The sequence below is a fragment of the Podarcis raffonei genome, chromosome 7, assembly GCF_027172205.1.
Source record: "Podarcis raffonei isolate rPodRaf1 chromosome 7, rPodRaf1.pri, whole genome shotgun sequence".
NCBI classification, from domain to species: Eukaryota; Metazoa; Chordata; class Lepidosauria; order Squamata; family Lacertidae; genus Podarcis; species Podarcis raffonei.
The window spans coordinates 65,658,537-65,680,041 of record NC_070608.1 but is presented as its reverse complement, the minus strand read 5'-3'; the positions used below and the strand labels follow the sequence as shown (position 1 = coordinate 65,680,041).

The following is a 21,505-nucleotide window of genomic DNA, read 5'->3' as shown; positions in this document are numbered from 1 at the left end:
ACGGATCCCGTTCGCATCCAGAGGTACCACTGTAGAGTGGTACCTCGGGTTACAGATGCTTCAGGTTACAGACGCTTCAGGTTACAGACTCCGCTAACCCAGAAATAGTACCTCAGTTTAAGAACTTTGCTTCAGGATGAGAACAGAGATCGTGGGGTGGTGGGGCGGCGGCAGCAGCAGCGGGAGGCCCCATTAGCTAAAGTGGTGCTTCAGGTTAAGAACAGTTTCAGGTTAAGAACGGACCTCCAGAATGAATTAAGTACTTAACCTGACGCACCACTGCATTGTGATAAACTGCACCAGAACACTGAGGCTTCATTCAACTTGTCCTGGTCGACGCAGCCCCCAATGAGTCCCCCCCCCCCCATGAATCTAGCTAATCTCTTTTTCCAAGCTTTTCTTTTCACATGCAGGGGAGTCCCTATCTCACCAAGGGTTTGAGCCCCATCATCGGCTGCCCTCCCCTGGTTTAGCCAGCCAGTCAAAGCCCTTCCTGGAGTGTGGCTGCTGTCCCATGTCAGGAGCCACGAGTGAAAGCTAAGTGCAAGGTGGAGGACCAAAAGGAGCATGATGTGTTTCCCCACTACCACCAGAGGTACTACCCCTCCAACACTCCACACACTGGCCTTCAATTGCAATTAAAATCAGAATTATAGTCGGGGTGGGGTACTGCAAGGGTCATCTAGTCCAACCCCCTGCAATGCAGGAACAAAAAAATTAAAGGGATTAAAAAAATTAAAGGGATTTTAAAAAAGTTGCTAGCAATAAGTGGGGGAAATAAACGAAACAATTAAAAGCAGGGCCAGATTTAGGTTTGATGAGGCCCTAAGCTACTGATAGTAATGGGGTCCTTCATATGTCCAGCTGTCCTTTGTCAACAACAAATTGTCACTGTTTTTTGTGTTGAATATATGCTATATGGTAATTTATGGACCTAATAGGTATCTAAAGCCATTTGCACATAACAAAATCCAGTTGTTGTTTTTCCTTTAATATTTTTTGGGCTCCCCCAAGAGAGTGGGGCCCTAAGCTATGGCTTGTTTAGCTTATAGGTAAATTTGGCACTAATTAAAAGCCAAAACAAAAACAAAAGCCTCCGCACTCCAAATGGGTCGCCTCAACCTGCCTAATAACGATAGGGCCGGCCCTGATTCTCCTGCCCGGTTGTGAAATCGGCGCCTGTTAAGCCTTCGAGGATCCTCTCGGTCCCCCGTCCTTCCCTTAGGAAGGCGAAGGCGGAGCCACCGCGCGGCAGAACCAGAAAGGGCCATGGCTCGGCCGGGAAGCGGAGGGCTCTTGCTGCGGCGCCTTCTCTCGCAGCTCTCCCGCTCCGCGCAGTGGGGAGCAACGCTGCGGGTCTCCCAGGCGCCGGCTGCTTCCTACGGGTAAATTCCCTGTTGAGACGGGGAGGACAGACGAGGCGGGGGAGGCTCTGCAGCCTGAGCGACTTGGAGACGGGAAGGCGGGGGAGGGACTGTGCGCGCGCGCAGTCGGTGGCTTCCGACGACCACGGGGCGGTGGGCAGAACGTTGAAGGACTGGGAGGAGAGCCATGCGTGCCTAACGTGGAAGGTTAGAGAGCATAGCGCGCAGCCCGGTGGTTCCCAAACTTTTTTTCTCTGGGCCACACTTTCTGCATAAAGATTTGCTCGCGCCACACCGATATTATTTTTAAATTTAATTAAATTTAATATTAATTTAATATTTGTTTGTTTGTTTGATAAGAAATACATCGGAAAACAAAGAGAAATAACTCCTAGCCATAAATAAATAAAAAATACTTGCAGATAGCTCGGTTCTGCACCCCCTAACATAAATCCTGGCCGCGCCCAGTGCACGGCTCCTTTTATCACATGATCACGGGACATCCAGAAAGTACCATGTGAAAACAGCACAGTTGCAGAAGAACAGGAATCCTTCCCAAGATTTGATTATAAGCAAGCACCATATGCACTATAAGTAGCTGAACGAGAGCTGTGAGCTTGCAGTATTGCAGTTGTTGCCCCTGCGATTCGGTTTTCCTTCCCAAATAAACACATAAAGCTGGTTCAGTTGCTGGTATCACACTTCCCCGCTCCCCAGACCAATGTCTAGATTAGTGGATCCATTATCTTTTTGTGCCTTTGTTAGTCATTAACTCAACAGATTGGTTTCCAGCTACATAGAAGCAAAACAGCAGATACTGACTAAAAGAAGGGAATTGGGGGAAGCAAGGCCATGCTGAGCATTTTATTGGAAGCTCAGGAGAATATTATGCATTCTGGGTTCCATTCCTTAAAGAAGTATGACTCCAGAACAGGAGAGTTGGAGTCCAACATTTATCTGTCAGGGGAGCCTGACAGAACCCTGGGAGCGATGTTTTAATAGAACTCGAAATGGTTGCTCCGTTCCTTTAAGAGTATCAAATCTCAGTTTTACTTTTTTCTGTACGTATACGCCTATTTAATAACTAAAATACCAGCATGCAATTAGTAAGTGACATTACTTGCTTCACAGTGGGATGTAATTGATAGTTCTGAATTTGGATTGTAAGGAGATCTGTGTGGGAGAAGAAACTTAGATCAAATGAGGCTGAAGAATTTGGTTTACCAATGTTGCAAAATGCACTGATGTTCCTCATCTTTTGTAGAGTACAGTCATACCTCGGGTTGTGCGATTTCGGGTTGCACACCGCGCCGAAATCGGAAGTACCGGAACAGGTTACTTCCAGGTTTCAGCGCTTGCGCATGCGCAGAAGCGCTAAATCACGCTTTGCACATGTGCAGAAGCACCGAATCCTGACCCGCACATGCACAGACCCTGCACCGAATCCTGACCCGCAGACGTGCGCAGGCTGTGAACGTGCCTCTCGCACGGATCACGTTCGTAACCTGAGCGTCCACTGTACCCAGATTTTAAGTCAACAATCCCGGCAGTTAAATCTGTTCTGGAGTTCTCCTCTGACCCCCTCTGGAGCAGATTTGTAGAGGGGGGGGATGCACAGAGAAAGGAGAGGGGGGTCCACTGCACAAACAAAATCCTTGCACTTACAGAACCACTTCACTGGATAGCAGCATTCTGTGTTTCCATGCAGGAGGATGTTTCATTTGTTTATTCCCCATCAGCTGAAGGCCCATCCTCCTTCAAAAGCTGGCAAAGCACTGAGTAAATCTTTCACAGTCTGCTAAAAGAACAGCCTCAGACCACAATTCTGTTTTTCTAATTTTTGGCAACCTCACTCCTATCGTAGAGAACAAAAAATTCCTTCCGTACCTAAAGTGCAAACAACCACACTTTATCCTTCTTTCACTAACAGCATCAGTCTTAACAGTAAGACTGGGCAGTCTGATCCTCCAATTCAGGTGTTATAAAGCTAAAATGTTATTTGTTGGGGGGGGTGATATTTCCTCTAGCACTTCAGTAACCTCAGCTAAAGTCGAAGTGAATGGCGTCCGACTACATTATCAGCAAACGGGAAGTGGAAGCCATGCTGTCCTGCTTCTCCCTGGAATGTTAGGTTTGGATCTTTTTGTCTTACGTCTTTGGTCTTTGTCTTATGTTTGTGGTCTTTCTCGGTGATGTTCTTTTCCTCGATAAGACATATATACACAAGAACCAGGCTTACTCATACCATTCACACTCTTATAGAGTGGCAATGATTTTTTTAAAATCTTGTAAGGAGCTAAGAACAACTCAGTCCACCAACTTTTTCTCACAGTGGTCACCCAGACCAGCTGGACCCAAGTACAACTTTCCCCACTTTTAATTCACAGTCATCCTGCCTCAGACAGTGGAGATTGAGCATAGCCATCATACAGAAGTAATCCATTTTGTACCTAAGATATAAGACGCCTTCTGTGCCACTTATTTAACTCAGAAGTGTTCACGGACTTCTACATGTTTGTTTACCTATTTAGGCCAAATATGCAGTTTTTAAGAATGTAGGACTGGATTTGAAAGAGGCATTGCTTGCCTGGGTGTAGAGACGTTTTTCTTGCCTCTGGTCAAACAGGTGTTTGCAAGGATGCCAAAGGTAAAAAGAGGATGACAGGTGTGCAGGTGAGGAGCAGCACCCCTTAATTCCAAGCTGCTTTCAATTCTCCACAAAAGCTATTGCCGCATCTCTTATTTCAACATAGAGAGGGCTAGACAAAGGCATAGAAGAGAAGGCTTTTGATGGTTGTTAGTCATGAAATCTATTGCTCTGCTCCCACAGTTAGAGACCTTAATGCTTCTCTGCTGAGAACCACAGGAAGGGAGAGGGCTCTTGTACTTGGGTCCTCAATGTGAGCATCCCATGGGCATCTGATTGTCCCATATGAGAACAAGATGTTGGCTGTGATGGGCCATTGGGCTCTTCTTATGTTCTTATGCACATATCCCACCATGTGGCCTTCCTTGGTGATGAGAGTTATCACGCAAGCTACACCTGTTGAATTTCCCCCTTCTCTGCAACTGTCAAATGAGTCCTGACCTCTCTTGCACTGAGCCACTACAGTAACCAAGAACAATTCTTAGAACAAGTCTGGTGCATTGGGCGACATTTCCCTGGTCAAAAGGTGTCCTCATACCATTGATTGTAAGCATATGGGGCATAGATATTAAGTACAGTGGTACCTTGGGTTACAAACACAGCCCCAGGATGTCAACAGAAATCACGCTCTGGTGGTGCAGCAGCAGCAGGAGGCCTCATTAGCTAAAGTGGTACCTCAGGTTAAGAACGGTTTCAGATTAAGAACGGACCTCCGGAACGAATTAAGTTTGTAACCAGAGGTACCACTGTAAATATAGCTGTTGGGGCTTAATTTCCAATTGCTCATCATTGTAAGAGAGTATCTGTGACTGTGGTCAGTAGCTGTAGGATATTATGTCAGATCTGTAACTCCTTGAGTAGAGAAATAAAGACACAAAGTTGGTTTATTGGGTGGTATCCATAAGGCAGAGTTTCCTTTTAAACTTAAAATGTGCATACCAGTGCTTTTTTTCTAGAAAAAGAGGTGCCAGAACTCATCATTGTTCTCTTATAATGGCAATGGCGTCCACTTCAGCAGTGCTGGGACTGAGTTCTGGCTGAAAACAGCCCTGGGCATAATGATTGTCTGTTTTGGTGCAATTATTTCACCTATTTTTTGTAGGGAGTGGCCAGACCGATTTTGGACCACAGCTGAAGTCTATGAACAAGCAGCAATTCACACTTGTAGCCTGGGATCCTCGCGGGTATGGAAAGTCAATCCCCCCACTTCGAGATTTCCCTGAAGATTTTTTTGAAAGAGATGCAAAAGATGCTGTGGACTTGATGCAGGTAAATTTGTCCTTCTAAGGAACACCCTCTGGAGAACTGAAGTGTTCCTTCCCTGGGGTTTTAGAATGTTAGTTGTGGAAGTAAACACAGCAAGCAAAACTTGAGCCTCAGAGTTTGTGGCTCAGAAACTTTATGAAAATGATTAACTGTTTAGTAGCAGGATATCTCTGTTGCAGGACACTTCTGTCTCCTTTTTGCTTTAGCAACCTATTCCTTTCAAAGACTATTCAGCTTAATTCCTTTTTTAAAAAACTCACCATTATATATAGCCTATTCAAACACAAAAACAAGTGTAAGGTATTAGCACCCAAAATGCATGTCACTAAAACTTTCGATTCATTCGCATGTAATTGAAGGAAACAACTTAAAGAGGTACCATATTTTTTGCTCTATAGGACGCACCGAACCATAGGAGGGGGAGAACAGGAAAAGAAATTCTCCCCCTCTCTGCTCAGCGCCCCTTCAGCGAAGCAGCAGGAGAAACGGAGCCCCTTCCATTTCTCCTCCCGCTTGGCTGAAGGGGCGCTGCGCAGCTCTCCCTTCCTGCTGAAGCCGGGAGAGTCTTGCTCTCCCGGCTTCAGCAAAAGGAACCCAAAGCCTTTGGAGCGCATCGCGAGTTCCCGCTGTGCTCCAAAGGCTTCAGGCGGCTATCCCTGAAGCCTGTAGAGTGCGCACCGACCCCTCTCGCTCTCCAGGCTTCAGCGAAAGCAACGCAAGGCCTCCAGAGCTCGGAGGGAGCGCTCCCTCTGCGCTTCGGAGGCTTCGCGTTGCTATTGCTGAAGCCAAGGAGGCTGCATTCGCTCCATAGGACGCACACACATTTCCCCTTAATTTTTGGAGGGGAAAAAGTGCGTCCTATAGAGTGAAAAATACGGTACATGGTAGAGGGTGCCGAATCTTTTTCTCTCATAGCTCTTAACAGCCAGTCTTACTTCTGGAGAAAAACACCTGGAGAAACACAAAGAGGATTGAGAAGAGAGAAAATGAGGACCAAATGGGTTGGCCTAAATGGTTAATTCAAATAATGTTAGCCCTACAATCTGGTGACCCAATTAATCTCCCCTCCACCTCCAGAATGAGCATGGTTCTTGCCCTAGCATGTGGCAACGAACCCTCAGAGGATGTTCTAGTAGCCTTCATACACACCTACCATCATGACTGAAGTGGCAGGCCTCTCTGTGCTTCGCAGAAGCATCTAGCAGGATTGGCACCCTGTGAGGCAAGATGTATGGGCTACTCTCACTCAAAGCACAAGGGGATGGCTGTGATCCCTACTCTATTTTAATTTTAGAAAGGTTTGGATATTCCTTTAGATCACGGCTTCCCAAATTTGGCTCTCCAGCTGTTTTTGGACTACAGCTCCCATCATCCTTCCCGCCCCCCAATTTTTTTTATTGATTTTCCACATATATGACAAAAATAAAAAAACAAAAAAACACATAAACTAGCACAACACAACAAACTAAACAATAAACTAAACACAAAGAAAATTTGTTTCTTCAAATCTAATTCTTGTTACATTGATAACTGACTTCCTCATATCCCCTCTAACTGAATTTCATTGTATCACCTGTGTAACAGTTCTCCAAAATCATATTTCTAATAAAATTAACTTTCATTTACTATCTTCTTCTCTTTTATTAATATTCTAGTCGTTAATATTTACTACCACAAATTCTTATTCTACCCCTAAGCCTATTTGTTACTTCCAAGAATTTTCTATTTATCTTATATTACAATATTTAGCTAAATATTCTTTAAATTTCTTCCAATCCTCATGTATCTCCTCTTCTTTCTGGTCGCGGATTCTTCCAGTCAGGTTGGCCAGCTCCAAAAAGTCTAACATCTTCATCTGCCATTCTTCTATTGTTGGTATCTCTTGTGATTTCCAATTTTTGGCTAATAAAAGTCTTGCCGCTGTAGTGGCATACAAAAACAGTCTAACATCTTTTCTGGGCAGTTTCAATCCTATTATTCCAAGTAGAAAGGCTTCTAGTTTCTTAATAAATGTATTTTTCAACATTTTTTTCAACTCATTATAAATCTTTCCCCAGAAGTCTTTCACCTTAGGACATGTCTACAGCTCCCATCATCCTTATCTAGCAGGACCAGCAGTCAGGGATGATAGGCATTGTAGCCCGAAAACATCTGGAGACTCAAGTTTGGGAAACACTGCTTTAGATGATCTGGAAGAAGGGAGCTGCCTACCCTTCTTGTAGGTTGTCAGGATACAGTATGGGAGTGGCTAATCTGTGACCCTCTAGATATTGCTGGACTACAACTCCCATCTTTCCTGACCATTGGCCATTCTGGCTGAGCTGGTGGGTGCTCAAGACCATCAACATCCGAAGGGCCACAAGGTAGCAACTACTGATCTAGCAAGCCTCCAGTACCATAGATGAAATTTAGTAGGTGCAGCATAGCCAAACTCCCACCACTTGTAAATTCCCTTGATTTCGGTGGGGAAGGGTTGCTTCTGAAGAGACTTGTGTCTTCAGGTAAAGCCATCCAGATGTAAAAATCAGTTATTTCCAGTTTGTTTCCCTGTACTAAACAAGGCACTGAAGTTTAAGAAGTTCTCCTTGCTGGGATGGAGTGACGGTGGAATAACAGCACTCATTGCTGCTGCAAAGAATCCAACTCTTATCCACAAAATGGTGGTTTGGGGAACCAATCCCAGCGTTTCAGAGGAGGACGTGAAACTTTACAATGGTATGTATCAGATGAATGTAGAAAGGGTACGTTGAAGTTTTTCTTTAATTTTCTTTTCTAAACAACCATAAACATTTCAAAAATTGAAGTAATGTAAGCTTGAAGAATTCACGATTCAGCTATATTCGTACCTGTCAGAAAGGAGGCTTGGTTACTAGATGTGAAACTTAATGCTCCAATATAATAAAAATGCATTACAATGAAAATATTATAATGGTCTATTATACAAAAATATTTTCCCACTGTACTCATAATTTATGTGAGGAGAAAATGGATTATCCACCTTTTCAGCTCCCTACAATACTTGCTGTTTTCCCATTAAATAGTTAACGATAAATCAGAAAAATATTGCTTTGCACCAGTTGAATAAGCAGCAAATAGAATTAAAAGCCTTCTTGAATCAAGTATCATGGATTGTGGTTACAAAAAGAAGAAAAAATTGTTTTAAGGAACAGTTGAATTGCTCTTGAACAGAAATGGGGGGGGGGCTACTATAATTAACAACCCTGCAGAAAAAGAATTCAATTTAAAACTAAACATTTTCACATTTTCTGCTACATTTAAAAAAAACTCTGTAAAAATTTAAGTGTGAGAGCTTCTAGCAGTGAGATGAGATCTTAGCATACTGCTGTATTGTTGCTGGTGCTTTTAGCTTATTCATAAACGACCAAGTTGAGCAGTGAGGCAGCCAATATGCTAATGACATCCAATTATTCGGGGTAGTAAAGACAAAAAAAAAAGGATTGCAAAGAGCTCGAACTGTATTTATCCAAAATGGATGAATGGATGAGAAAATGCCAAGTGCAGTTCAGAGAAAGGGTCAAGTGAAGTACTGTGGAACAAAATATCCTAACTTCACATTATACTGGGATTGCCATACGTCCAGAAATCCCAGGACATGTCCTCTATTGGGGGGGTGTACATGGCCACCTGGAAGGAAATTTACGTTTTAAATTTAAAGCAAATGTCTGGGATTTAAAAAATAAAAAATAAAACCACAGGTGGCTCTGATTCAAGTTCTGGCGCAGCTTGTGTTCTGCTGCAGCCACAAGTGGTTTGGGCTTGGCAGCAGCAGACAGCGTGGGGCCTATTGGGTGAATGCCCCCCAAAATCTCAATAACTATTTATGTCTGGATTTTTACCAACCCTACATTATATACTGGTGGGGCCCGAGCTATCAGTTACTGACCAAGAAAGGGATTGAAGGATGTGAGGGAAAGCTTGATTTAAATGCTGATCCTAAGTGCTGTGGAAATGGCAAAATTCTAGTTCGCAAAAGAGATTGAAAATGCTGTTACCAATGCCTTTATAGCCACCTATGGTGCAGACAGCCTTGGAATTCTGTGTACAGTTCTAGTTACTGAAGTGAAGATAGGATACAGTAGAGTTGGAAAAAGTGCAGTCAAAATGATTAGGAGTGGGGCTAAATCCAGTCCATTCTGGGGAAAGGTTATGAAGTTTGGTGCCTTTTAGCCTAGAAAAAAAGGTGAGTAATGGGGGCATAATAAATATGTATTAAAATTATCTGGAGAAAGTGAGTAGAAGTTCTCACTCTCTCTCAAAATACTAGAATAGAGCTGGATTCATGTTTAATTGTGTGAATCAATTTGCATTGACCCTGCCTACCGCTGGCATGAAGCTCTGAAAAGTTAGCCATGGAAGGGCATTGAGGCCCTTGGGCTGCAAAAGGTTCCCCGCTCCCCCATAATAAGACAGGATTTTGATACTTCTTTTAATATACACATTTCCGCCTGGAGGCGGTTGGAGGATGGATGGCGGCTAACAGATTGAGGTTGAATCCTGACAAGACAGAAGTACTGTTTTTGGGGGACAGGAGGCAGGCGGGTGTGGGGGATTCCCTGGTCCTGAATGGGGTAACTGTGCCCCTGAAGGACCAGGTGCGCAGCCTGGGAGTCATTTTGGAAGCACAGCTGTCCATGGAGGCGCAGGTCAATTCTGCATCCAGGGCGGCTGTCTACCAGCTCCATCTGGTACGCAGGCTAAGACCCTACCTGCCTGCAGACTGTCTTGCCAGAGTGGTGCATGCTCTAGTTATCTCCCGCTTGGACTACTGCAACACGCTCTACATGGGGCTACCTTTGAAGGTGACCCGGAAACTGCAATTAATCCAGAATGCGGCAGCTTGAATGGTGACTGGGACTGGTCGCCGGGACCACATAACACCGGTCCTGAGAGATCTGCATTGGCTCCCAGTACGTTTCCGAGCACAATTCAAAGTGTTGGCGCTGACCTTTAAAGCCCTAAATGGCCTCGGTCCTGTATACCTGAAGGAGCGTCTCTACCCCCATCCACACTGAGATCCAGCGCTGAGGGCCTTCTGGCGGTTCCCTCATTGCGAGAAGTGAGGTTACAGGGAACCAGACAGAGGGCCTTCTCGGTAGTGGCGCCTACCCTGTGGAATACCCTCCCTTCAGATGTGAAGGAAATAAGCAGTTATCCTATCTTTAAAAGACATCTGAAGGCAGCCCTGTTTAGGAAAGTTTTTAATATTTAATGCTGTACTGTTTTTAACATTTGATGGGGAGCCGCCCAGAGTGGCTGGGGAAACTCAGCCAGATGGGTGGGGTATAAATAATAAATTATTAATTATTATTATTATTATTATTATTATTATTATTATTATTATTTCATTCCCTTGTCCGCAGCTATCCGTGATGTTTCAAAATGGAGTGAAAGAGCCAGGCAGCCAATGGAAGAAATGTATGGCCACGATTACTTTAGCAAAACCTGCGCAGCCTGGGTGGATGGAATCTCCCAGTTTGCACAAAAGCCAAATGGTAAGAAATCTGCAGCTAAAAAGAGATAGAGAGGCCAGCAATGATAAGCTTTAGGTCTCCGCCCTGTTTTGTTGCATTTCACTTCACTATTGTCCATCGTTGTATCTCAGAATCATCTTTATCCACAAACTTTCTTCCAAGGAGTCTGCCAGCATTTAAAAATTAACGCTGACTTTGTGAGATTAGAGGAAAAAGGTGGGATACAAATGCAATCATTTAAAAATAACAATTATTACAATGGGTCAGATTTAACTAATTCCTTCCATTAGTGGAAGGCTACACAAAGACTTCCATTAGCACAATGGAGGCTTGCCTTCTCTTCCCTCATGATCCCAATTCCCAAATTGGCTTGCAGGGTCAGGAAAAACCCCAGAGCAGCACTGAGGAGTGGGCAGAATGTCCTGTCAGAGCTGAAATGTTTGCACTGATTCACCTCAGCAGACATTGAACTCCTCCCATAGATTATAGCTGTGTTCCACCAAGTGACTACGCTTCAGGTTACATATGCTTCAGGTTACAGACTCTGCTAACCCAGAAATAGTACCCCGGGTTAAGAACTTTGCTTCAGGATGAGAACAGAAATCGTGCTCTGGTAGCACAGCAGCAGCAGGAGTCCCCATTAGCTAAACTGGTGCTTCAGGTTAAGAACAGTTTCAGGTTAAGAACGGACCTCCCCTCCGGAATGAATTAAGTACTTAACCCGAGGTACCGCTGTATTTAGATCAGAGCTGAGGCGCTCCCTTTAGCAGCTATGAATGAACTTCCCCTCGCAATTCTGTGTTCCTTTGGGATGTGGGTGGCGCTGTGGTCTAAACCCCCGAGCCTCCTGGGCTTGCCGATAGAAAGGTCGGCAGTTCAAATCCCTGTGACGGGGTGAGCTCCCGTTGCTCTGTCCCAGCTCCTGCCAACCGAGCAGTTCAAAAGCACGTCAGTGCAAGTAGATAAAATAGGTACGGGAAGGTAAATGGCGTTTCTGTGCGCTCTGGCTTTCATCCTGGTGTCCCATTGCACCAGTGTTGGTTTAGTCCTGCTGGCCACATGACCCGGAAAGCTGTCTGTGGGCAAACACCGGCTCCCTTGGCCTGAAAATGAGATGAGCACTGGACCCCATAGTCTCCTTTGACTGGACTTAACCATCCAGGGGTCCTTTGCCTTCTACCTTTTGACACAGGGCTGCCATGGGATAAACTTTTCAAGTGCAGACTGTTTCTCCAGCTGTCATTTTACCTTCCTTGTCATATGGAATTTGTTTTTTACTGGTAGCAGTTGGTTGGAAAAGCACCATGCTACCTGCAAGGCAAAAGAAGCTTCTGAGCCGCTGAGAGTAGGAATTGCAGGGTGTGTGTGTGTGTGTGTGTGTGTGTGTAGATTTGGATTGGCAATCCACCTGCAAATGAGGAACTGCCATTTGAACAGTTCTGCAACCTTGAAATAACCGTCATGCTAGCCAGATCCGTACATTTTGCTCATGGTTCTGCTTTTCTAAGTAAGCAAGCCTGTTGGAACGTCTCGCAGGGGAAATGACACACTGCCTAATTGCACACAAGGTATTTCTGCTTTTCTACTCCACCTTTCAGAAAAAAAATTAACATTCCCTGCTTACACTTGTCTGCTTAAGTCAATCATTGCCAGCCTTAGTTTAAAAAAAGCAATAATCGTTCAAGACTAATTTCAAGGACCTTTTTTAAAAAACAAGAGGGGTTTTTTAAGAAAAAAGCTTTCTGAATGATAATGGCTGTTCAGTACATCAAGGACAAAGCGGTCGAATCACTTGGAGGGCAGAGAATGGGCTGGCTGCAATCTCCTACCCACATATTCTGGGAGCAGCCCCCAATGAACTCAGTGAGACTGACTTCTGGGTAGAACTAGAGATGTATTATTACTATCCCAGTCCCAGCTGACGAGAAGCAGAGTGGCATATCAGCCACCGCATCCCAGGTTCTGACAACCAGGAGAGAAGAGGTTCCAGGCTGGCCTAGCTGAAGGATCTGAGAATTGGTTCCTTTGGGGGAATCTGCAAGCCTGACACCATTTCTGGCCTTTCTGCTTTCCATTAAGACCCACACCCACCCAACTAACAGATTTCCACCTTCCCCATAGCCTAACACACCCACCCCAGCAATGCAGATCAGGAGATTAGGGCTGCTCGGATTATTGTTAGCCACTGTTTAATTTCCTGATGACACTTTCTCAGTGTTCCCAGGCCTTGCCAGGACATCTTTTAAACTCTTGTAATGTTGTCCTTTCTTTGTAAACCTGTACAGTGGTACCTCAGGTTACAGACACTTCAGGTTACAGACTCTGCTAACCCAGAAATAGTACCTCAGGTTAAGATCAGAAATTGCACGGCGGCGGCGCAAGGCCCCATTAGCTAAAGTGGTACCTCAGGTTAAGAACAGTTTCAGGTTAAGAACAGACCTCCGGAACGAATTAAGTTCTTAACCCAAGGTACCACTGTATATGGTATCAGGGTGGCGTATAGGTCACAGAACTCAGTAAATTGGGTTATTTGGAACCTAATTTATTTTGTGTGTGCAGAGCACAAAACATCCTGTCTGCATTAGCTGAGTCGACATATTTAACTCAAGATTTATAAGTGCCGACACTTGTGATGGGGAATAAAAGGAAACAGAAGCAAACTGCCCACAAAAGCAGAATAAAATTCTGACACATATTTTTAAGTACAAATATCAGTACATGCTTGAACAGGTTGTCTAAGAATTCAGAACTAGATGCTGAGAGAAGGGGGGGGGGGAACCCTGGCAATTTTGTCTGAATCAGACAGACTGGCACTCATTGTGATAATTCCTGTTGCTGATCCAGTTGCTACTAGACCATTTTTTGCAGCCAGAAGAATCAACTATTTCACTTCCTTTGCAAGAGGAAGTAGGTGGTGTTAACATCACATTTCCCCAGTGAAGCATATTACCATTTCAAAGTAAATAAATAAGGAAATTATCTTGACATTTTTTTCCACTTCCCATCCCCAGGCAGTATCTGTCAGTCTTTGCTGCCTCATATTCACTGCCCAACGTTAATAATCCACGGAGAAAAAGATCCCTTGGTTCCACGCTTTCACCCTGAATATCTTCACAAGCATATCAAGGGTTCACAGTAAGTCTGTTTTTCTTGGGGAGGTGGGCAGGAGAAACTAAAGCTAAAAATTATGTGAATAGATTAAAAAGCTTCTCCAGTTGCTCAGGCCACTTTGCAGGCTTCTACAATCATTTGAAAGAATGTTTACAGCCACGATATTGTAGAAATACTCACAAGTAGACAGATCCATCCCATAGGAAAAATTTGTGCACAGTAGATGCAATTTCTGAACGCAAGTAGAAAGTGCAACTTTCATTTCGCAATTTTCGGCAATTCAGCAAAGCGTCTGGGGTCAGTAACTTGAGATGGAAGCTCAAGGACCTGCTTCCAAAATTAGACCCCGGTATCAGGAAGTTAGAAACTGTTAGCAACAGTTTCAAAACTCTAAATGCTGCAAGTCTTTAATGGGACATGGTACAATGGAGGCAATCTATTCTGTAGCAGCTACAAAATAGCTGTCTTGAATGCTCTGCAGTGAATAGCGCTGTGATGTTGTCATAGTTCAAATGAACCACCTTGCTAAAACAATCCTTAAGGGATCATTTTTTAAAATCCAGTAATTTTGTAGAGATAGCAAGACAACGAAGACTGCGAGCTTAAGTTTTACTGAAACTTGTTTCCAAATTTGCCCACGTCGGACAGGCACATAAGCCTGACAATTCAGTGCTTGCTTTGAATGTTGAAATGGCCACAGCAGCTCATAACACTTTGCTATGACATGACTCCTCTGCAGTCATGTCCTGCAGATTATGTTGCTTCTTTTCATAGAGGCTTTTTTTTATTTTAGACATGTCCATTTGAAAAAGATGAGCATGGACCGGGAAATAATTGTAGCATGCTCAAAGTCAGACACCTCCATGAATGTCCATAAATTATGACACAGATGCTTTGAGATATCAATTCCAAATATGAAAATACAAATCTTTCTAGCAAGCTGGCTTCTTGCATGCACTTGGGCAGAGTGTAGGTTTAAGTAATGAATGCTTGCCGTGTTTCCTGTACACCTAGAATTTATGCAGTGGTTTTTTGTTTGTTTGTTTCAGGTTGCATTTGATGCCGGAAGGAAAACATAATTTGCACCTACGCTTTGCAGACGAATTTAACAGAGTGGTGGAAAAGTTTCTTCTATGAAATGCTGCCAGTTGTTACTGAACCACCCTGAGATCTATGGGTATAGAGCAGTGTAGAAATTCAATAAATAATAATAATTGATAAGCAGCAGTTTCTTTGCTGTTCCTACTCATGGGGCGGACAGGACGATAAGTCCACTTTAATCAGCTTCATCTGGTATGGGGGAGAGAAAGGGAATCAAATTTCTTTCTGTTATTGCACCAAAGTTGTAACATGCTTCTCATGTCAACAGTTTGGCTGTATCTTAACCTTTCGGGGTTTTTACACTTAAATGAGCATTAAAATCTGCCTTTTGGCTATTAAGGACTGCTCGTGTTTCTTAGCGACTTTAAAAGGAACATTAAGGAAGTACATTAGTTTTAATAGATGTACAATATGATCTATCTTGAAGAAAACAGTCATTATTCAGAACACATGCCTTTATAGAGTCCTCAATATTTAACACCACACAAAAACCATTGAACAGTTTGAGTTCATGACAGATTCTTAATGTTTACACAAAAATGCCACAAAAAACGTGCTTTATCACTGCTATCAGAATCCATGCCTGCTCTATTTGCAGTCTTCTTGCTGCTTTCCCCCCTCATTTTCAAGCTTTTTATTCTCTTAAAATGGAAAGGTTTAAAAGCCAGCTTTTTTTTAGGGAACATGGGACATACGTCATTGAGCAATTAATACCCCAAATATAATCTAACTATGGAACTGAAGATAAACTGTACAACTCAGTGGCAAACTCCTCCCTCTGAAGAAAAAGTTATCCATGAATCAGTCATGATTTAAGTATCTGCATCCTTTGAGGTATGCAGCGCAACAACCGCAAATGTTGCAATTAAAATTTAAACTGTCGAACATCTAACACACAATTCAGGTTGCAAATTTCTATACTGTGCATTGTGGAAATACAAGGACATTTTTTGAGGGCAGGGAATATCCAAGATTAGATGAGCATACACCTCTAGAATTTGGTAGAGCATCCTTCCCCAAACTAGGTCTAGTGGTGGTATAATCCAAAACAGTTGGAAGGGCCAAGTTAGGGGAAGCTGCTGTACAAATTTCTTCTCTTTCCTGCTTGCAAAATGTGAAGAGGTGTTCTCAGGTTGTTCCTCAATGGGATCCAAACTACTATTTCTAGATTCCTGAATTTTCAATATGGCTTGTGCAGTTAGATTCCTTGTCTATGGAGCAGCTGAGAAGTCTTTATTTCAGATCAATTATGCAAAAATTTATAAAAATTATAAATTTATATAAATTTATAATTTTTATAAAACAGCTGCAGTACAATTGTGTGAGCAATAGCTTTCCCAATTGGCTGAACGACAACAGTTGTCTTAACAAGGAAGTAATTATATTCTTAAGGGTAAAGTTTACAAAGTTCACTTTCAGCTTCATAGGACCCATTTTTCATTATTATGTTGAAATGTTTTCACGACCTATGAAAGTGCTTCCAAATCAAAGGGTTTGGGCAATGAGGGAAATCAACAGTGAAAGCACCAACTTGAACTGAAAAAGCATGCAGCAGCAGAGCTGAACAGACTGTGCCCCAAAACACTTGCCCCTAAACCACCGCCATCCTAAGCCTCGTCCTCCTCGCCTTCCTCCTCAAACTCTCCTTGCTCGTCCGCTGTGGCGTCTTGATATTGCTGGTATTCGGAGACCAGGTCGTTCATGTTGCTCTCGGCCTCCGTGAACTCCATCTCATCCATGCCCTCTCCGGTGTACCAGTGCAGGAAGGCCTTTCGGCGGAACATGGCCGTGAACTGCTCAGAGATCCTCTTGAACAGCTCCTGGATGGCCGTGCTGTTGCCAATGAAGGTGGCGGACATCTTGAGGCCTCGCGGAGGGATGTCGCACACGGCCGTCTTCACATTGTTGGGGATCCACTCGACAAAATAGCTGCTGTTCTTGTTCTGGACGTTCAGCATCTGCTCATCCACTTCCTTCATGGACATTCTGCCCCGGAAAATGGCCGCCACCGTCAGGTAGCGCCCGTGGCGCGGGTCACAGGCCGCCATCATGTTCTTGGAATCAAATAATTGCTGGGTGAGCTCTGGCACTGACACGGCCCGGTACTGCTGGCTTCCGCGGCTCGTGAGGGGAGCAAAGCCAGGCATGAAGAAGTGCAGGCGAGGGAATGGCACCATGTTGACCGCCAGCTTGCGGAGGTCGGCATTCAGTTGGCCAGGGAACCGCAGGCAGGTGGTGACGCCGCTCATGGTGGCCGACACCAAGTGGTTGAGGTCCCCGTACGTCGGAGTGGTGAGTTTGAGTGTGCGGAAGCAGATATCGTACAAGGCCTCATTGTCAATACAGAAGGTTTCATCCGTGTTCTCCACCAGCTGGTGGACGGACAGTGTGGCATTGTAGGGCTCCACCACTGTGTCCGACACCTTAGGGGATGGCATCACACTGAACGTGTTCATGATCCGGTCGGGATACTCCTCCCGGATCTTGCTGATGAGGAGCGTCCCCATCCCAGAGCCCGTGCCACCACCCAGGGAATGGGTCAACTGGAAGCCCTGCAAGCAGTCGCAGCTCTCTGACTCCTTCCTTACCACATCCAGCACAGAGTCCACCAGCTCCGCTCCCTCCGTGTAGTGGCCCTTGGCCCAGTTATTCCCAGCACCACTCTGGCCTAAAGGAAGAAGCAGAAATACAAAGATAAAGAAACAAATTGGCAATTATTGATTTCTGGTCCAACTGTTCCTCTTATAAGCCATGTCCAGCCCCAGCCCACAAAACCAGTTTATTTTCCTCTGGTTCTCAGATATAGTGTTTAAAGACCCAACTCTGGAAAAGTACATTGGATCAAATATCATGAGCTTTTGTACCTTTGGCAATTTGAAGGGTAGGGGGATGATGAAACTCAGAGGAAGGTCAGATCTTTCTACCACTTCACCTACTGCATATACCTGGAGATGTGCCACCTTTCTGCCAACTGGCAGAACTAGCCTTGCCCTTGTTTCAGTACATGATCAAAAGTTATAGGGAGAATGTATAGGATTAGTCAAACATTCCTCATAGCTGAATTCAGGTGGCTCCCAAGACAGGCAGAAGAGTCAGCGGTTTTGCATAGGGATGAGATCTGCAGAACATTTGGAATGACAAGATACATTGCGCTCCTGTCAAGAAGGGAGACTACAGTCACAAAAAGAATATTACATACCAAAGACAAAATTGTCAGGCCGAAAGATCTGGCCGAATGGTCCAGACCGGACCGAATCCATTGTGCCAGGCTCCAGGTCCACCAGGACTGCACGAGGGACATACTTGTTGCCTGCAGGGAGAACAAAAGAAAGATTTATGGATGCAGTGACCTTGTTAAATTATCTGCAGTCTACTGTGCTCTTGGCAACCCTCAGCGTTACTCAGAAAAGAATTTTATATCAAGTAGCAGCACTTATTGTGAACAGATTTTCAATGGCAACCGCTGTCAACCGCTATCCTCTAAGGTATTTAGTCAGCAAAATCAACCGTACAAAGAAAGCAGGTTTCTGGCATCAGCTTCAGAAAACAGGCCTTAATCATGCTCTAGCCTCGGTTATGCCTTTACATAGCGACACCTTTGTACAAGCCCAGAGGAAAGAAAGCATCATTCTCCCCTCGTCTGCCAGGTCTTTCACATCACCCACTATCCAGTCCTTTTAACTTGAGATGCACCTGCTCTACCACTGAACTGGTCCCTCCCCATAGCCCCCCCAGCTAAGTTGTGGCCCATCAGCTGTTACCGCGATCCCCTTTGAAGTAAGTCAGGGGTCTTATTAGGTATCCTAGCACAATTCAAAGTGTTGGTGCTGACCTTTAAAGCCCTAAACAGCCTTGGCCCAGTATAACTGAAGGAACGTCTCCAGCCCCATTGTTCAACCTGGACACTGAAGTTCAGCTCCGAGGGCCTTCTGGCAGTTCCCTCCCTGCAAGAAGTGAGGTTGCAGGTAACCAGACAGAGGGCCTTCACGGTGGTGCCCTCCCTGTGGAACGCCCTCCCATCAGATGTCAAGGAAATAAGCAACAATCTGACGTAAGACACCTGAAAGCAGCCCTGTTTAGGGAAAGTTTTTAATATTTCATCTTTTGCTATGTCTTTAATGTTCTGCTGGGAGCCGCCCAGAGTGGCTGGGGAAATACAGCCATATGGGCGGGGTATAATAAATTATTATTATTATCACCCGACATCTGGAGATTGGCAGGTGGTACGTCCTGCTCACCTGTCAAGGTTGGCCTGTGTGTGTGTGTGTGTGTGCGTGTGTGCATAGACCACAGCAGCAGGAGCCACTTCCCCACCTGTACTTCATAGGTACCCATGGAAAATTTTGTCTGCGAAGTTTTATTATTACAAGGTTATTTATTTTCAATTACAGAAATCATAAATAACCTTTGACATCCAGAAGCAACAATGTCAATGTTTCCCCTCCCAAGCAAATAACCCTGTGTTTGAAAACACATAATCAGGGAGCTTCTGGCAGGCAGGCAGGCTGCATCTTAGAACAAAGAAATTATTTTTACTCCCCTCACACAGAAGGAAATTCTTCTAAGGTGGGGCTAGACACAAAAATGTGAATAGCATCTGTTTATAAAAATAAAAAGGCTCTTTGCAAGAACTGTGTATTTATTTGCAGATTTAATTAGTTGGAAGCCATGCAATCTATCAATCAAGATTTCTGTAAATGGGCAAGAGACTTATTTCCGGAGGCAGCTAGAAGCACTTCCTTAAAAAGACAAGCGCTCCATTTTTACCGGCAGCTTCATTGTAGTAGACGTTGATCCTCTCAAGCTGCAGGTCGCTGTCTCCATGGTAGCTGCCTGTCGGGTCAATGCCGTGCTCGTCGCTGATGACCTCCCAGAACTGAAATGGGAATTTTGCAGAGCGATTTAGCAAGTGCGACGAGGAAGCATGACTTAACACGTGCAGCTGCCGCGGCCACACCTTGGCCACCATACTGCAAGCACATGATCCTCTGCGCCATGACGAGACAGATTCCCTTCACACAAAGCAATGCCAACAGGGCATAAGGCGGCAGGATTGTTAAATTTCACGGATGGACATACTGTTGGGGGAGGGCTTGTTTAACAAAGAAAGTAGCCAATTGGTTTCCGGCTCTGCACCATCACGCTGCTTCAAATCCAGACTGCATCCTCTGCAGAGGGGCGAGGCAACCTAAAAGCTTATCGTTATAACTGGATTGCTGCAAGTTCTAACACTGTGTGAGACAGATCTGGCCCCGATGGAAAGCGAAGGCCGTTATTGTTTCCCGCAAGATCTGCCCTATGAAGCGGCAGGGAAAAATGGTCTGTGTATCCGAGGCTTGCGAAAGAGGAGGCGCACCGTAGACATAACCCCGGGGAGGGTTTTCCTAATGCTTTGCCCTCCCCCCAATCCTTCAGCTTAATTCTTAGGTAGCGATTAATGCCTTTCATTGGAGACGCAAGAGTGGCTGGGGAAACTCAGCCAGATGGGCGGGGCATAAATAGTAAATTTATTATTATTATTAATAATAATTATTATTATTCTATGAAAAGGAAACGACACGGCTGGTCCCCACACACTCGGCTCTTACCAACAATAGATCTCCCCCCACCAGATTCCCTTGCCCCCGCTTTCCCATGATACCTTGGCTCCAATCTGATTCCCGCACTGGCCGGCTTGCATGTGCACGATCTCCCGCATGGCTGCGACTTTGTTTCAGGCGATCACCCGCTTGCTACCTTCCGGAAAGAAAAAGCTTCGCCTTACAGACGACAGAAGCAGAAAACAAGGGCGCGCCTCACCCCTCCCCCGAGGGCTCCTTTATAGTGGGAGCGCGTGGCTCCGCCCCTTCCCTTCCCGGCCGGGCGCAGGGCGGGGCTAAAGGCACCTAGAAGCCTCCTTGTCTCTCGCTCACGCCCCCGCTGCTCGCGCCCGAGGGAGGGAGGGGGCGGGGGCCTGGATTTGACCGACCTCGCCCCGCGCACGCAAGCAGGTGGTATCTTAGGGGCGACCCTAATATTGCAAAGCGGGTCCTCGCTGTGCCGGCTTTTGGTCTTGTTAGCGGGGGTTTTATTTTTGCACCTGACTGCAGCGGAAACCATTTTGATTTGCTCGAAGGTTTTCTTTCCCCCAGATAGACTGTTGTGGGCCCGGGAGCTCCGTCTAAGGGTTGCGTTTTTCTGCTGTGGTCAGAAATCTCCGATTTTTCCCTCCCCCACCCAGCCCTTTCACATCCTGCTTCCTCCAATGAGTGGGCATCGCAGACTATAAAGGAATGTGGGATTGTTAAGAAACGACTCACGCTGCTGGGGAAACGCCTAGCTGCTGGTTCATACTACTCTGATGAAAGAGTGAGAAAAGAGCAGGCTGTGGAGTAGGAGAAGCAGCCGTTTCCCCGATAACTTGAGGGGGATTTGGCTGACAAGTGCAGGGCGCACAGTCTGCAAGTCCCTTTATAAGCGATTTCTTTTATATTCTAGAATTCCCTCCTATCTGTGAGAAGGGGCTGGTAGCAACCTTGACCAGG

The 21,505-nt window shown here is 45.1% G+C and overlaps 2 protein-coding genes across 3 annotated transcripts; one reads left to right on the top strand and one right to left on the bottom strand.

Moving 5' to 3' along the window:
• The first annotated feature begins 1,224 nt into the window (after positions 1 to 1,224).
• Positions 1,225 to 15,320, top strand: BPHL (biphenyl hydrolase like). Of its 2 annotated transcripts, XM_053397015.1 has the most exons (7): positions 1,228 to 1,385; positions 3,392 to 3,495; positions 5,114 to 5,280; positions 7,839 to 7,992; positions 10,659 to 10,790; positions 13,781 to 13,904; positions 14,930 to 15,320. In XM_053397015.1, exons 1-7 carry the CDS (start codon positions 1,270 to 1,272, stop codon positions 15,015 to 15,017), a joined length of 885 nt encoding a protein of 294 aa, XP_053252990.1. In that variant the 5' UTR covers positions 1,228 to 1,269; the 3' UTR covers positions 15,018 to 15,320. The 2 variants fall into 2 exon arrangements, with proteins under 2 accessions (XP_053252991.1, XP_053252990.1); XM_053397016.1 differs by lacking the exon at positions 13,781 to 13,904 and having other exon boundaries at positions 1,225 to 1,385.
• Positions 15,321 to 16,230: 910 nt separating this feature from the next.
• On the bottom strand, positions 16,231 to 20,786 carry LOC128417823 (tubulin beta-1 chain-like). The gene is made up of 4 exons (XM_053397013.1): positions 20,623 to 20,786; positions 19,749 to 19,857; positions 18,181 to 18,291; positions 16,231 to 17,649 (listed from the first exon to the last, which is right to left on the bottom strand). Exons 1-4 carry the CDS (start codon positions 20,677 to 20,679, stop codon positions 16,589 to 16,591), a joined length of 1,338 nt encoding a protein of 445 aa, XP_053252988.1. The 5' UTR covers positions 20,680 to 20,786; the 3' UTR covers positions 16,231 to 16,588.
• Between the last annotated feature and the right edge of the window lie 719 nt (positions 20,787 to 21,505).

Coding starts and splice junctions, on each gene's coding strand:
- BPHL (XM_053397015.1), top strand. CDS start 1,270: ATGGCTCGGCCGGGAAGCGGAGGGCTCTTGCTGCGGCGCCTTCTCTCG. Junction 5,281..7,838: donor ATGCTGTGGACTTGATGCAG/GTAAATTTGTCC, acceptor GTACTAAACAAG/GCACTGAAGTTTAAGAAGTT. Junction 7,993..10,658: donor GGACGTGAAACTTTACAATG/GTATGTATCAGA, acceptor CCTTGTCCGCAG/CTATCCGTGATGTTTCAAAA.
- LOC128417823 (XM_053397013.1), bottom strand. CDS start 20,679: ATGCGGGAGATCGTGCACATGCAAGCCGGCCAGTGCGGGAATCAGATT. Junction 19,858..20,622: donor GGAATCAGATTGGAGCCAAG/GTATCATGGGAA, acceptor TTCCCATTTCAG/TTCTGGGAGGTCATCAGCGA. Junction 18,292..19,748: donor CTACTACAATGAAGCTGCCG/GTAAAAATGGAG, acceptor TTCTCCCTGCAG/GCAACAAGTATGTCCCTCGT.